The 15,609-nt window shown below is 33.1% G+C and overlaps 1 protein-coding gene and 1 pseudogene across 2 annotated transcripts in view; one reads left to right on the plus strand and one right to left on the minus strand.

Annotated features, from left to right (window-relative positions):
- Positions 1–15,609, minus strand: part of LOC148629360 (palmitoyltransferase ZDHHC21-like) — a 32,777-nt gene that overhangs the window by 9,721 nt on the left and 7,447 nt on the right. For both annotated transcript variants that reach the window (XM_088549239.1, XM_088549232.1), the window contains exons 4-7: positions 14,257–14,368; positions 13,145–13,283; positions 12,693–12,809; positions 8,221–8,270 (exon numbers count right to left, since the gene is read on the minus strand). In XM_088549239.1, the coding sequence (XP_088405365.1) occupies positions 8,221–8,270; positions 12,693–12,809; positions 13,145–13,283; positions 14,257–14,368 (418 nt within the window). The remainder of the gene's footprint in view (positions 1–8,220; positions 8,271–12,692; positions 12,810–13,144; positions 13,284–14,256; positions 14,369–15,609) is intronic.
- Positions 1,027–2,727, plus strand: LOC148629361 (uncharacterized; annotated as a pseudogene).

Raw genomic sequence — 15,609 nt, forward strand, 5'->3', positions numbered from 1 at the left:
GCTTACATTATCTTCCCTGTATCAATTTATGTAGCAAATAGAGTTGTCACATTCTAAGATGTTTCACTGGGGTGTAATTTTATTTGATTGATACATAAAAAATGTCAGTGCTCAAAGGCATCCACCTCAAGTATAAACTCTATCCCAACTCTGACTTTGACCTTTAACCTAATGAACAAAAAATCAACATCAAGCTTTAAACTGTGTTTAGAATTAACTCCAACACTGAGTAAGACAAATCTTATTTATACAACATTTAAATCCAGTATTGTAGATATTAGAACAGAAAAATGAATCCCATTGCCCTTCTTCAGAAAAGGCAGGGGACAACATGTGGAAACTAATGATAAACTTAGAACCTATAGGGACTGATTAAATATTTTGTTAAGACAATTTTCTCAGTGATTAGCATTTTCACTGGCACTTTATACGACAAAATGTTTTGCAAGGTGCAGCTTAATAAAACATGAGAGGTCAAAACCAGAACAATTGAGGCAAGTATTTGCACACCAAAGCTTTCACTCAATTTATTATCCAGACATCAGGAAAGTACTTGTTTCTGTCCCCCTTTTGACCCTCAATTCCTGAATGGTTTCAGTCCTAACCTGCAAAAATCAATCCAAGCCTTAGTTTTGCTGTATGGCATTTTCTAGATATAAAATCCATTTACTTATTTTCAAGTTACTGTCTGCACACCAAATGTCTAAGGATGATAATAACATGATACATGTACTATTATAAAACCCTAATTTTTTTAGGATGTATAAGAAGCAGATTTAAACAAGCATTTTGATAGTATTGCATGGTAATACAAAGTCTTCTGGAGAAAAAATTTATTGAAGAGAGCAGAAAGCGTAATTTTATAATAATTATGTTAAATATATTTCTGAAATGCAAATAAAAAAATATTTTATTTTAGCAATAAAATATTGATTGTTACGTTCGTTCGAACATGTGTTCTCATAGCAATTAAAAACATCCGAGTGAATCTGAATTCACCACAACCGGTTTCACCATCACCCGGAAATGTACCTGGAAATACAGGTAAGCAATTTAGCTTTAATTTTTTGCGTTCAAGAGAACGGACTCATTGTAAATTTATCATAGCTTTGGAAATTTTACATTTATAAGTATTATAGTTTACGTTTCTTTTCTTGTAATACATTTATAAGCAGTATAGAGGGTGAATCAGATTGTCACGACTCAACTTCAGAAAGTCAGCCATTTTCCAACACACCCCCAGCTAGGGTTGTGAGTGGTAATTCTTCTTGTTCTCGTACAGAAAAGGTCCCAAGTAAGAGGAAGCATTCTTTGAAACCATCGAAAACAGGAACTATTCAGACTGAGGTAGACAAAAAACTTAGTAACATGGAAAACAGTTTCAATGATAAGTTTGATAGACTTTCAGCTATTTTCTCAAAGTAGTAACTGTCAGAATAAGGAGAGCTCAGCTCTGCCTAGATCTGATGGTTGAGGGGTGGATAACGACCCAGAAGGGGTGTGTAGACCACAGGAACAAATTAAAGTGTTAAATCTTTAGATGAAGATTTAGGTTCCCCTAGAATAGAGACTTTGACACCAGGTCAATGAAAGGGAACATCAGGAGTTAGACATAAGGTCTGAATATGACGAAAGTGAACCAAATGGAAGTGTGCCTGGAAGTAGTCCAGTTAAAAGAGACACTGATAGCATACATGTAAATGACAATACAAGTAATGTTTCAAACAGTAGGGTTGAAAGGTTTCTGAAACATATTTCATGTGCTAAAACACATAATACAGATTTGCAGAAATCTGTGAGTGAGCATAAGTTGACTAATGAACAGACTAAAAGTACTCAGACAAGGAGTAATTTTTTGTCACAGATCTTTAAGGATGACATCGCGAAACAAAAGAGTAGGGTAGGGTTTATATTAGACCAAGCACAGGAAGATATTCTAGAAAATTCTTGGCATAGCAAGAACCCTGATCGCACTACATCTCACAGGGAGGAATACGAGATCATTTTCCCTATACATGATAGTGAAGTAGAATTTTTGAAGGTTCCTACTTTAGATGATATTCTTGAACCTATACTCAAACAAACTCACTGTCATAAGGCTGTAAATACTATGGACAGTCACCATCAGTTGTATACCTATCCACTCTGTCAAATTGAAAAGTTGGGATATCAAGCACACCTTTCATCTCGTATGAACATTATTTCCATTATTTCCATTCTTCATCTCGTATGAGCATTATTTCCATATGCAACAGGCACTAGGTCTTTGTTAAATGCATCGGATAAGGACATTGACAAAGAAACTGTAAGTCAAACTGTCAAGGACTTATTTGCTATGTCAACAAAAAACACTTGACCATGCGGGTTGTACTGGAGCTTTTTGTCATTTAATTCACTGTAAGGCAGCAAGCCAGGATAGTGGTTTAGCTTTAGTTAAAGATATTAGTAATAAATGTCAAAAAATACCTCCCTTTAACAGACGATGAGATTTTTGGCTAAGTTTTAGAAACACATCTAATGAAAAGGAAAGAACGTAAAGATCAACTTAGTGATCTTTTACCAGAGTTCTCTTCAAGAAAGAGAAAGTATGATGGAGGTGAAAAGTCATCAACTACACGTGCTAAGTTTCCAAAATCTTCAGATCCTAAACCTAAGGGACCAACAAGTGGGTTTTCAGGAGGTTATTCAGGTTCAAATCAAAGTTTTCCTGTGAGAAAGGGGACTTGAAGTCAGTGGTATATAAGACTAACCAGAAGAAAGATGGCTAGTCTGGCAAGAGTTCTTGAGGTTCTTTTAGGATCCCCAAGCAGAACGACAGTTGACTCAGAGACAAGTACAATATGTTTGTGTCCACAAATACCTGCTGTTAGGGGTCACCTCACAAAATTTCTTCAAAATTGGCAAAAAATTTCCACAAATCGGTGGATAATTCCAATTATTCAAGAGGGTTACAAATTGGAATTCAAGAGAAACCTCTTTGGACGGGAAATAAAGACTACTTTGATTTTTATGTAAGATCTAGATACTCTTTTGACAAAAGATGTCATAGAAAAGTTAATTTTCCACAGGCTGTAAACAGTTTTTACAGTACATTATTTCGGGTATTTGAAAAAGATGCATTTCAAAATGGACACAATGAGTAAAGTATTGAGCCAAGTAAAACCAAATGATTCGGCAATATCTCTTGATTTGTCAGATGCATATCTACATGTGCCAATTTATCATAATCACAGGCAATATATGCAGTTTCGAGTTAAAAAAAACAAAGTTATCTATTGAAAGCAATGTGCTTTAGTCCAATGTTTGCTCCATGAATATTTATCTGTAGTAGCAGCTTACTTAAGAAGACAGAACATCAGACTAGTAGTATATTTAGACGATATATTGATAGTCTGACAGTCAAAACATTAGTTGATAGAAGATCGAGAGAAATGTATCAATCTTCTGGTTTCACTAGGGTTCATAATAAACAAGGAGAAGTCCAGTATGATTCCAACTCAGAAAATAACTTATCTAGGTGGTGTTTTTCATTTAGACAAGGGAATTGTACATCCAACAATGGAAAGGGTACAACAAATTCAAGACTTGATTCAGATGTTTTCGGGTCAGACAGTGGTTCTGGATTATCTAAAAATTCTGTGTATGATGGCTTCTTGTGTAGAGTTAGTACCAAATGCTCATCTACAAGAGACCCATTCAGTTACATCTATTGCAATTTTGGAGATCATCTTCCAGAGACATGTCAAGAGTAGTTCCATTTACTCAACATCTCAAGTACCATCTTTTATAGTGGAAAAATTCAGTCAACATGCTGAAAGGGCAATTTTTAGTATTTCAAAAGACAATGTTATAGTCATGACAGATGCTTTAATGAAAGGTTTTGGGGGCTATATTGGGACCCAAATTTTCAAGGGGAATGGAATGTAAATAAAAAAAATTGGCATATACATTGTTTAGAGATGAAAGCCATAAAGCATTTTCTGAATCAACTACAAGGCAAGGTAGTTTTGATCAGGACCAACAATACCAGTTGCGTTCAAACATAACTCGTCAAGGGGGACATGATCACCGAAACTGTGTATTCTAACATGGGAATTGTGTCAGATAGCAATTCAAAATGGTATTTTTTTGAAAGCAGCTCATATAATGGGCAAGAAAAATATACTAGCCGATCAGCTGAGTCGATTCAAAATTCGACCAACAGAATGGATATTGAACAAGGAAATTGTTCAGCAGATTTTTTCCAAGTTTGGAGAGCCTCAGATGGATCTTTTTGCCTCGGTGCAGAACAAACAGATTGTGAAGTACCGTACTTGGACAGTGAATCGGGAAGCAGTGGCTCTGAACGCACTGTCGATTTCATGAAAGAACACGTTTGTTTAAATTTTCTCTCCAATTTGTCTAATTCAGACAATATTGAAATATTTCAGGCAGTACCGTTGTCAGGTAATTTTGATAGCTCCTCAGTGGTCAAGGAGAATTTGGTATCCAGAGATATTGGAGTTGTTGATAGCTCATCCTCTCAAACTTCCATTACAGAAAAATCTGTTGAGTCAACCAGGAACTCAGATTTATCATCCAGATCCACAGATGTTTAATCTGAATGCTTGGCTTCTTTCGACAGAAACTTCAAGGCAGAAGATTTTTTAAGAGCCAGTTAGAGAGTTGCTCAGTGCTTCATGGAGGAAGGGAACGCAGAAGGATTATTCCACCAAGTTTGTCAACTACAATAACTGGTGTAGTTCAAAACAAATTGATCCATATTCAGCATCTTTAAGTGAAGTAGATGATTTTTTGGTTTATTTATATGAATCAGGTTTACAGTATAGAACCATATCTGGTTATAGGTCTATGTTGTCAGCAGTTTTGCCTCCAATTCAGAAATGTCCAGTGGGAAACATCCACATATTTCAAGGTTAATCAAGGGAATTTTACATTCTAGGCCTCAAGTAAAATTACTTCCTGAATGGGATTTAGAAATTGTTTTACAAGCTTTAGAAAGTTCAAAGTTTGAACCTCTTGATAAAGCTTCATTAAAATTGGTTACTTTAAAAACAGTATTTCTGTTGGCAATAACTACTTATAGGAGATGTAGTGATTTGCTGAGTCTCAGAATAGATCAGGAGTCTATGAAGGTACAAGAGAAGGGTGTTACTTTCATAAGACATGGGTTATCTAAACAGGATAGACAAAGCCAATTTAAGATGAAAATACATGTTCCTCATTTTGAGGAAAGGACACTTTTGGATCCGAAGAGATGTTTGAAAATCTATTTAGAAATGACTAAAGATTTTCGACATAGGTTGGAAGCGCCAGACAGTTTTAGGTTATTTCTGGCTATTAAAGAACCACATAAACCAGTATCAACAGTTACTATTTCATGTTGGATTGTTCAGGCAATCAAAACAGCATATGCAGATGAAAATATGAATGTTAAAGCTCATTCTACAAGAGGGATTGCTCCAACTTGGGCATTGTACAAGGGGGCATCAGTCAAAAATATTTTAGAAGCAGCAGATTGGGCTTCTGAATCAACTTTTGCCAAATTTTATTTGAGGGAGTTAGATTCCCAAAAAGTATTACAGTAATATTTTTATGTTCATGTATGTGTTTTTCAGAACAGTGAATGACCAGTTGTATGTATATAGTTTCTGTATATACTGTTCTGAAGTTTTCTGATGTTTTTTGACGTTTGAAGTTAGTGGTATAAGGATTTTAATTGTACAGAGTATGTGAAAATTATTTATACACCACCTACAAGGAAAAATACTTTGGAATCAGTTGGAAACTGTGAGTATTCTATTGTTAAAATACAATATTATTTTATTTACATTTCAGAAATATATTAAACATAATTATTATAAAATGAAAATTTTTGAATTTCAAGAAGAGATTTTATAATAATTGTTAGTGTTAAATATATTTCTGAATGGCCCACCACTGCCCCAATAATAATTTTATGAGTGTTATGATTTGAACGCTCATTTAAAACTAAACTACATACCTTTATTTCCAGGTATGTTTCCGGGTGATGGTGGAACCGGATGTGGTGAATTTGGATTCACTCCGATGTTTTTAATTGAAAAACAGAATTTCAACTTAATCTGTAACTTGTCATGATTATGCAATGCACCAAATACCAAACTATATCAGCAAGCAAGGCAATAAAAGTCCAGAAAACATATGTTTTTGCATTATTTAAGTCCAAGGCCCATAACTCAGAAAATAATCAATGGACCAAAACGAAATTCTGACTCAATCTGTACCTTATCATGGAAAAGCAATGTACCAAATTTAAAACATATATCTTCAAGCATGAGGAAAAAAGTGTGGAAATTTGATTTGACGGACTGATAGACAGAGTGCAAATTCAAAACCCCCTTCAGCAAAAATCGCTGTAAGGGGACTAATAATAATTACAAGCAGTGCATCACTGTTGAAGCTATAGACTCTAGATCGCATGAACCCAATAACTACATTAATGTCTAAAGAAAACAAAGGACAACTAAACAGTAACATACTTGTGTTATCCTACTAATGTATTTGCAGCTGTGAATTTATTCCTTTAATAACTTCTTTAATAACTATCAATTAATTAGTTCAAATAGCTATACTTTTGCTCCAACTCTGATTTGGCAAGAAAAATGGCTTTAGATGTCATGACTGCAATATTCACAAGGCAATAGTAACAGAGAAGCAGGGAAAATACAGATCAGACAAATACTTAGTACCCCCAGCAATAATTAATGGACATTTTTAACAAAAGGCACTGAAATAGGAGTTGAACTCATACTGTATTATGTAAGTTGTTCTATATACTTACTCTTACCCTAGTTAAAGAAATTGTACAAAACTATCAACCAACAGACCCACATCCAATTGTAAAAGCTATCAACCAACAGACCCACATCCAACTGTAAAAGCTACCAACCAACAGACACACATCCAACTGTAAAAACTATCAACCAACAGACCCACATCCAATTGTAAAAGCTATCAACCAACAGACCCACATCCATATGTAAAAAAGACACATATTAACAATCCTTTGGTGAGCCTTAATCACTCGTCTAGACATAACACAGTATAAAAATTATATTTATTACAAGTACACAACAAACTAGACTTTAACATCAAAGTCCATTAGAACATGCATTCGAATTTGAATCTGGCTGTGAAAAAAGTTCTTTTTACCAATTATTCAATGTTTGGTTACAATTTGCTACATAGGAGCAGAAATAAAAGTCAAAATGTGTTTCCCAATTGTGTTGGTATAGAAATAAATGATAACAATAAGTTCAACAACCTTATAAAGTTTCAAGACATAAGCTCATGTAGTTGCAGAGGAGTTGATCTTTAAAAATTCAGAACCTTAAACTTCCTCACGTGGCAATCTTTAATGTCATATCAAGTGAATCACATGTAGAAGACCTTCCAGTTGTCATTCAAATCTGAGGGATAGACCTTTTAAGAAATTGTTATAAACAGATAAGGAATGACAGACTAGATAACACTTGATTACATTAGCTCATATTGTCCTCCAGTGAGTTAATAAGAACAAATGTCCCACCATAGTTCTGATTTGAAACTTATCAATGTAAGTAACCAAACAAAAATGACTAACTGTATATTTTGCAAGTGTTTCAAAACTAGATAGTAGTTTTAACTGTACACTTGGGTTTCACCAGTAATTAACAGTCAAGTTTCTGAGTCATTGTTGTAAATATAACTGAAATCTGGATAACCTGTCACCCATTTTGCTCAATCAAGCAAAAAACAAAACGTGAATCATGTTTTTTCATCATTCCTGCCAAGTTTGGTTACCACTGTCTGTGTACCAATGCAAGGTGATAGCAAAAATCACTTGGACATCTGGTCCAGGTGAGCTTAACTATGAAACACAGATATCATGTATGACTAACACAAGTTAAATGCCTCCCACAGACGTAGAAACTTAGGAAACTAGCCAAATGTTAATTTTAGTTGGTACTAGGGAAGATTTAACTGACCTTGTTATCTATCAACTTTTTATGAGACAGAAAGCCTGAAATCCCATGCTGCCAACCCCATTCTATGGTTTGTGCCTAGATGTCACTTCCTTGACTCTGACCCACAGTGACTACTGCCTAGATTTTATCAGTTCAGTAATTTTGTTATTACCTTTCATGAGACATCCTGAATTTAAATAGAATATAATTACATAATAATAATGACACTTACCCATTTCTGTCATTATCATTCAACGACAAAGTTTCTAAAACTGTTTGATTCTACAAAAGAAAAAAGAAAAAATATTTAGATTTACCCCATACCTAATACAAGGTATAAAAAATCTGTTTTCTTTTGATATTGATCAACAATAAAAACTAACTTTCATCTTGTTTTTCTTTTAAAAGAACGAAGATGAGAAAATAATTATTTAACCACAGGCATTGTTTCATATAAAAAAATGCCTGTGTATTTAACGTCATCATAATTATGTTCATATATACATAAGAACAAAATATGTTGAAAACTAGAAATAATGATGTTCCTGCTACTGTCTCATTCCTCTAATTGCTGTCCTTTTTTCCAAGTACAATTAAGAAGAAATTGTGTACAATAATTATGTATGACAAATTATTTTTTCACAGAGAAAATGATTGTAGTTGAACATAAGACACATACATCCTGCAGTGATAATTCAAAAAATAAAGTTAATATTTATAATACTGGTATAAAGAATAAGAATACTAGACTAATTTGTAATATAACACAAACTTTTCATATAATTATATATCTAAGACTCGGAACCATGATGGGATGCAGAAGTTCGATGGTCCTGCTGAAGTGCAATCATTATCCGCTAAAGTGTGTTTATAATCACGCTGAACTGCGATGGTTAGTGATTGTTGACTGCCAATAGCATAACGTACATGGATAGCTCTTTTGTATTAAAGTATAAACAACTTGTAGTACATTACACACATCTATAGTACCCGTAGAATTTGCAAATACAAATAAAATTTAGTATAAGATGGGTGCTTTTTTACAAGTGTTACCCTATACACAGCAGCTAAGTTAGCAAAGAATTATGATTGATGTTTTATTTGGTTGAACAGAGTATACGTAATATTGAGGAAAACTTGCCAGCACCAGTTTAGTCGTTTCCCCGGAACTCAATGAACTTATACACTCATTGAACTTCTCGTATATTGGCAGGAAGGATTAGTTTAGTTTCTATGTCATCCTTCAACTATGCTTCATTGTTAAAGTATGTCTTAGTTTTAAAAAAGTTAAGTTTATAATATCAAATTTATAAAAAGCAATATTTTGGGGGGATTTTAAATACAATGATTACGAAGTCATCCCGGTTACACTTTTAATAATATTAAATAAATTAATTTGAGATAAATACTGTACTCTGATTGGTTAAAATAATTTTGTTATATCTCAATTGATAAAAAAAAAACTATTGACATGCCGTTATTCAGTCAAATTCAGAGCTACTTTTCTCATGTTTAAAGATAAAAATGTGTTTTCAAATTAATATGTAAGAATTGGCGATGATAAAAATTTTGTCTATTGAAAAATAACAAATTTTCCATGTGCATATTTTGTTTATTGCACTTCGCTCAATAAACAATATGCACATGGAAAATTTATGTTATTTTCAATAGACAAAATTTTTATCATATCCAATGCTTAAATAAAGTTTTAATTAAAATTTTCAAACTGACTGTTAAAAAAAATAAAATGTATATTAGTGAATTGTGCATTGGAGAACAAAATATAAAGTTGCATAGCAGATTTTGTGACATACAAGTACGTTTTGGACAAATGTTGATAGTAAGACATGCCTAACAAAAAAGCATGGAGCGTATACTAAAGAATTTTCTAAGAATCACATATTTTGCCAAACATTAAGCTTTCATAAACTTTTCTGTTAGTTTTCTCTGGAAATTTTTGTAGCTAAGTTCAAACTAAGAAATACTGTAACAGTTTTACATTAATTTTATGGAAATTTCCTGCAAAATTTGATTTTTTTTAGGCTAAAAATCTCAATAATCAACCCATGACCCCATATTTTGATTCCTTGTTCTGATATGTTCTTTTGGTAAAAAAAAGATCATGCAAAAGCTTATGATGCAGAAGGAAATCTGATCCAAGTAATATCTCCAATATATAATACACACTTATGCACATAAACTTTCATGGTAATGTTGAATGGGATACCAACACACTTCTGTGTCTTTGCTCAATACCAACGAATGCACTAAAGCTTAGAAACAATGCACTTCTGCACATTAGTGTTACACACCTAACATACTTCAGCGTTGACCATCGCACTTCTGAGTCTTACACATATTATCACATATTTTATTGAAATTATTTTGCATATGCAATAAAAGCAGCCCTGATTGATATAAGTTTCTGTTGCATTTGACTTTTCTCATTGCTTATTGCAGCATCTCAATGTCAATTATCTATTGTTCCTTACTGCCTGACATTTTCTACCTAAAGCTCCTGCTGTAATACTAAACAAGGGGTTCCCAGGAGCCTGAATTGTTCACCTGGCTCAATTTTGTCTTTCAAAGGCAATAAATTTAACAAGAAGTTGTCCAACAATTTTGACTCAAAAAGTCGTTTTTTAGGGCTTATCATAAGCATAATTTCGACAATTGAAAGTTTCTTTTAATCTATCACTGTTTTCAAGATATTGACTGAAAACTGTTAACAAAAAAGTCATTTTTCCCCTTTCAAGGGCAATAACTCTTACAAGGAGTTAGATCTCACTAACCACTTCCGGGTCAAATGGCCACCCCCCTATGTAGTACCAAAAACACACTGAACCTAGAAATATGCATTGTAAATGCATTATTTGTGTGTATTCTGATCAAAAGTAGTTAAAATAAAGCTGAGAATGTGTACTTAGACATCGTTTTTGTAATTTACTACAAAAGTGTGAATATTGTTTACATGTGTGAGTGATTTTCCTCCATGCTGTCAGTTAGCAGAAAAGGTAAAAATGTTGATTTTCAGTATTTTTTATTCAAGTGAATTTTGTGAAGAATTTCTACAGTCATCATACCATTAGAATAATGATTTTGAAAGCCTTCTAATCCAAGCTTCGAAATGGTATAATAATAAGGATCATTTCAGCTATTGAAAGAATATGGCTAAACCTAACGGTTTTGGAGATATATACAAAAATCTACTGTCTGACCCCTACACTGTATGTTCTATTTTTAGTAATGGCTGCCAAGTTTTTTGACAGATAAAAAATCCCCACATCATTTCTATGCAGGATAAAACAAGAAACATTCATACCAAGTTGGGTTCCAATTGATCAAATAATGTCAGGGGAGAAGATTATTGAAAGAAATAACATTAAAAATAGCAAAAATAATTGAAAAAGGGCAATATCTCCAACATGACTAAACAGTTTAAAACCAAAATTTGAACATAGATAGATCTCATCATGCTGAACACTTTTACCAATGTCAGAATTTAGCTGGAGATATATGGGAAAAACAACTGTCTGACCCCTATGTTCTATTTTTAGTAATGGTGGCCATTTTTTAAACGAATCAAGAATCCCCACATTAGTTCTATGCAGGATAACCCAAAGAACATTTAGACCAAGTTTGGTTCTAATTAGTCAAGTAGTTTCAGAGGAGGAGAGTTTGTATAATTGTTAATAACGACGACGATGGACGATGACAATTGACGCCAAGTGATGGAAATAGCTCAAATGGCCTATGGCCAGGTGAGCTAAAAATCCTAGACATTGCCCAAATACTCCCGTGCAGCCTGTTGACCCCTGTTCATTAGGGGACAAATGTGGACATATGATTTATATATGGACATATGATTTATATCGGACACAATTTTTGTGGTGAATAGAATATGCCCTTTTGTCACCCAATTTGCTACCATTCTAAAACATCCAACTCCAAAAGCAATCAGCACTATTTTTGTTGACAACACAATAACAGAATATGACTAATTCCTGACACTCCATATGATAAACTAATTCATTAAAATCCTGCAAGTCGTTAAGGAAGATTTGTGAACAACGAATCAGACCAAGTTTTCCTGTAATGCCTAAGTTCCAACAGCTGTTGTTTCTCCAATTTTGTCCAAACATAAACTCCTGAAAATATGCACATCTCCATATGTAAATCTCCATCCATTAAGTTTCCTTACAATCCTGAACGTCTTTAGGAGGAATTATGGACAATGCATCAAACCAAGTTTTGGGAAAAAATGCCTAATTTCCAACAGCTATCATTACTACAATTTTTGTACAAACATAAATCCCTAACTGTATGCACATCTCCATGAAGTTATATTACATAAAGAAAAGGTTCATAACAATGCTGCAAGCTCCTAAGAAAATAATTTGGACAGACAGACAGATAGGGTGAAACCTATACACCCCCGAACTTTGTTTGCGGGGAAAAAAAAATTACATCATTGTGTCACTTTGACTGTAACATCACAAATAAACAGAATAACATCTAACTTGAAAAGTTGGAGTGGAAGTGATGTCATTTAGGCTCACAAGAGCCTGATAACATGTTATCTGCCCTATGTAAATGATACTGCCAGGGGGGACAGATAATATACAGAAAAGAATGCTTTTATAACATATGCAAATTTGGTGTTATTTCAATAAAATATGTGCATAGCTGTTATTCCAGGCTTACCATTATAATATTACTATGCTGAACAACAACTTGGCCTCCCATGGCACAAGCCATAGCAAATCCCATCACTGTTACTAAGTATATAAACCAGATTGAATGCTTTATAAAGAAATTGTCCTGCAAATAAAGATTACTGGAAAATATTGGACAACCATGGTTGGGCAAATCCTACTTTGAGTTCAGTAAAATTGAGTAAAACATAATCAATGATGTTGAAAATAAAACATCATACATCTATGACATAGGTCATATGTTTATCACCGTTTTACCATGATTGTGGTCTTAAAGACCTTTGAAGCACTTCATATTAGAATTACAGAATTTTAGAACTAAATATTTTATTTATCCTTTTGAAAATTTAAAAAACATACTTGAAAATGTTTGTTAATCTTTGACATTTAAGCAGTAACTGATTGCTATGAACAAGATAAAGCACCAATACCGGTACTTACTTTATCACATGCAACACACTTGGGCCACCACCAGAAATGTAACATATTGATGATAAACCCAGTCAGTCCAAGGAGAAAAGCATACAACAATAATAATGTAAATGCCCAGTGGTTTTCTTCACCAACACAATTATTGATCCTAGAAAAAAGTAAAATGTTAGAAATCACCACATATTGAAAAGTACTACAATGAAACCAGACCAAACAGAACCCTTTTCTGGAATGTAGAATTTGTACAGGTTATCCAGGTATTAAGCTCATTCAGGTTCAAAATACAGTTAATCTGATACAGAGAATGTTCAATAGGTGTTTGGTTTAGGGTTTCTTTAGACAGGTTCCACTGTATATATTAATTTGCACGTATATTTATCACAACTTCTAAATATGTGACTTATTTGAGGGTCCCATTTTAAAAAAGAATCAGCAATACCATAATCAATGTTAATATAAAACAAGAGGCTCCCAGGAGCCTGAATCAATCACCTGGTTGAATTTTGCCTTTCAAGGGCAATAAATTAAACAAGAAGTTGTCCAACAATTTTGACTCAAGAAAACTTTGATAGGACTTATCATAAGGATCATTTCAGTAAATGAAAGTATAAATCTATCATAGTTTTCAAGACATTGGCTGAAAACTGTAAAAAAAAAATCTGTCATTTTCCCCTGTCAAGGGCAATAACTCTTATAAGAATGCGTCTGACAAATTTTATGCCTGAAGACTTCTGTAGTCCTAAAAATAAGGATTATTTCAGCTCATGAAAGAATTTGGCTAAACCTAACCGTTTTGGAGATATAGGCGAAAAACTACTGTCTGACCCCTATGTTCTATTTTTAGTAAAGGCAACCATGTTTTTCGATTGATCATAAATCCTCACATCAGTTCCATGCAGGATACCCCAAGAAACATTCATACCAAGTTTGGATCCAATTAGTGAAATAGTTTCAGAGGAGAAGAGTTTTGAAAATTTGTTAACTACGAAGATGGACGCCAAGTGATGGCAAAAATGAACTTCAGTACCAATGTTCTGCTTATACATAAACTGTAAAAACACACAACAAAAATGATTATAGCCCCTTCTGACCCTAACAGTAAACTTTAAACCCATACTTACCAAGGACAATGATGATCCATTCTCAAGACACACTGTTTACACCTTCGACAATGGTGAGCTCTCTTTGGACGCTTAATACGACACACTCTACACACTTCCCAACTGTTTAAATCTGCAATACATACAATTCACCCTTGAACCAGTATAGTATACAGCTACAGACTGCAACAAATCTTTTTTTTAAAATCATATACTGTCAGCTTTCGTTTCAATAGACTTGAATGCTGAAAAGTGTAGGTGTGTATAAATGAAGCACAAATTAAAATGGTTAAATTTTATAATAATAAACAGTGACTGTTGAGAAATTAAAATCAACAAACAACATATGACAATAATATAGGCTTATCGCATTTATATTGGTCCAGAGCAGAAATAATTTTGTGTGTGCTTGTGAATGCAGTGAGATACTCTGAGAGGGATAATATTCACAAATAAAAATGCAATAATCATTTTATGATATAGTAATATATATTTTAGACATCCTTAAGCACTTGTTTGGGCACAATGCAACCTTCACAATTTTATTTACAACTGAACAATTTAAAATATTGATAAAAACTGCATATTTGAATTATAAGTTTAATATATATCTCACATATTTTTTTTTCACTCTGCCATTCAATTCTAAAATTAGTATTTATCAATATCTATTTCATCAACATCATATTAATCTGACAATTTCAATAACAAAAAAATGCACTCAACAAATATAGCAATAATATCAGGCACATCAACTCTTTTACAAGAAATATGGGGTAATCATAGCTTCGTGAAAATAGATACATTGCATGGTTGCTGACTTTTCTGTTGAAATAAACAAGCAAATATTTATTACTATGTAATAAGTTTACAGTATGGTCCTGCAATATGTACATATCTTATGTATAAACTATAAAACACACAAAACAATCAAGACATTATAATTTAAGTAGCACTCCAGCTAAGAATCATGCAAAATGTGATTCATAAGTAAAAAGCCAACATATTTTTATTTTTGATATTTTGTTTGAAATGTCATAGTAAACAGAAATTAACGTGGTTTTTCATATAACCCATGCTCTTAGGAAATAAAAATTGTATAGAATGCACTGTAGATTTCAAAATTAAGGGAGATAACTCTGTAAATGACGCTCAAATACAATAGAATCTACTGGATTTTCAATGTTGATTACCTCCTAAGAGCAGGCAGATTTGAATGAATAATTAAACATTTCATAGTATAGACCCATAAAACAACTTAATAACAAAAATAAAAATATGTAGCCTTTTTTGGGGTGTATCACATTTTTCAGATTTTGCATGATTCTTACAAAGACAGCTACTTAAAAGAACAAGATATGAATGCTAATCATG

The sequence above is a fragment of the Perna viridis genome, chromosome 1 (genome assembly GCF_037379345.1).
Source record: "Perna viridis isolate PV_CMFRI_1.1 ecotype Kerala chromosome 1, ASM3737934v1, whole genome shotgun sequence".
Lineage (NCBI taxonomy): Eukaryota > Metazoa > Mollusca > Bivalvia > Mytilida > Mytilidae > Perna > Perna viridis.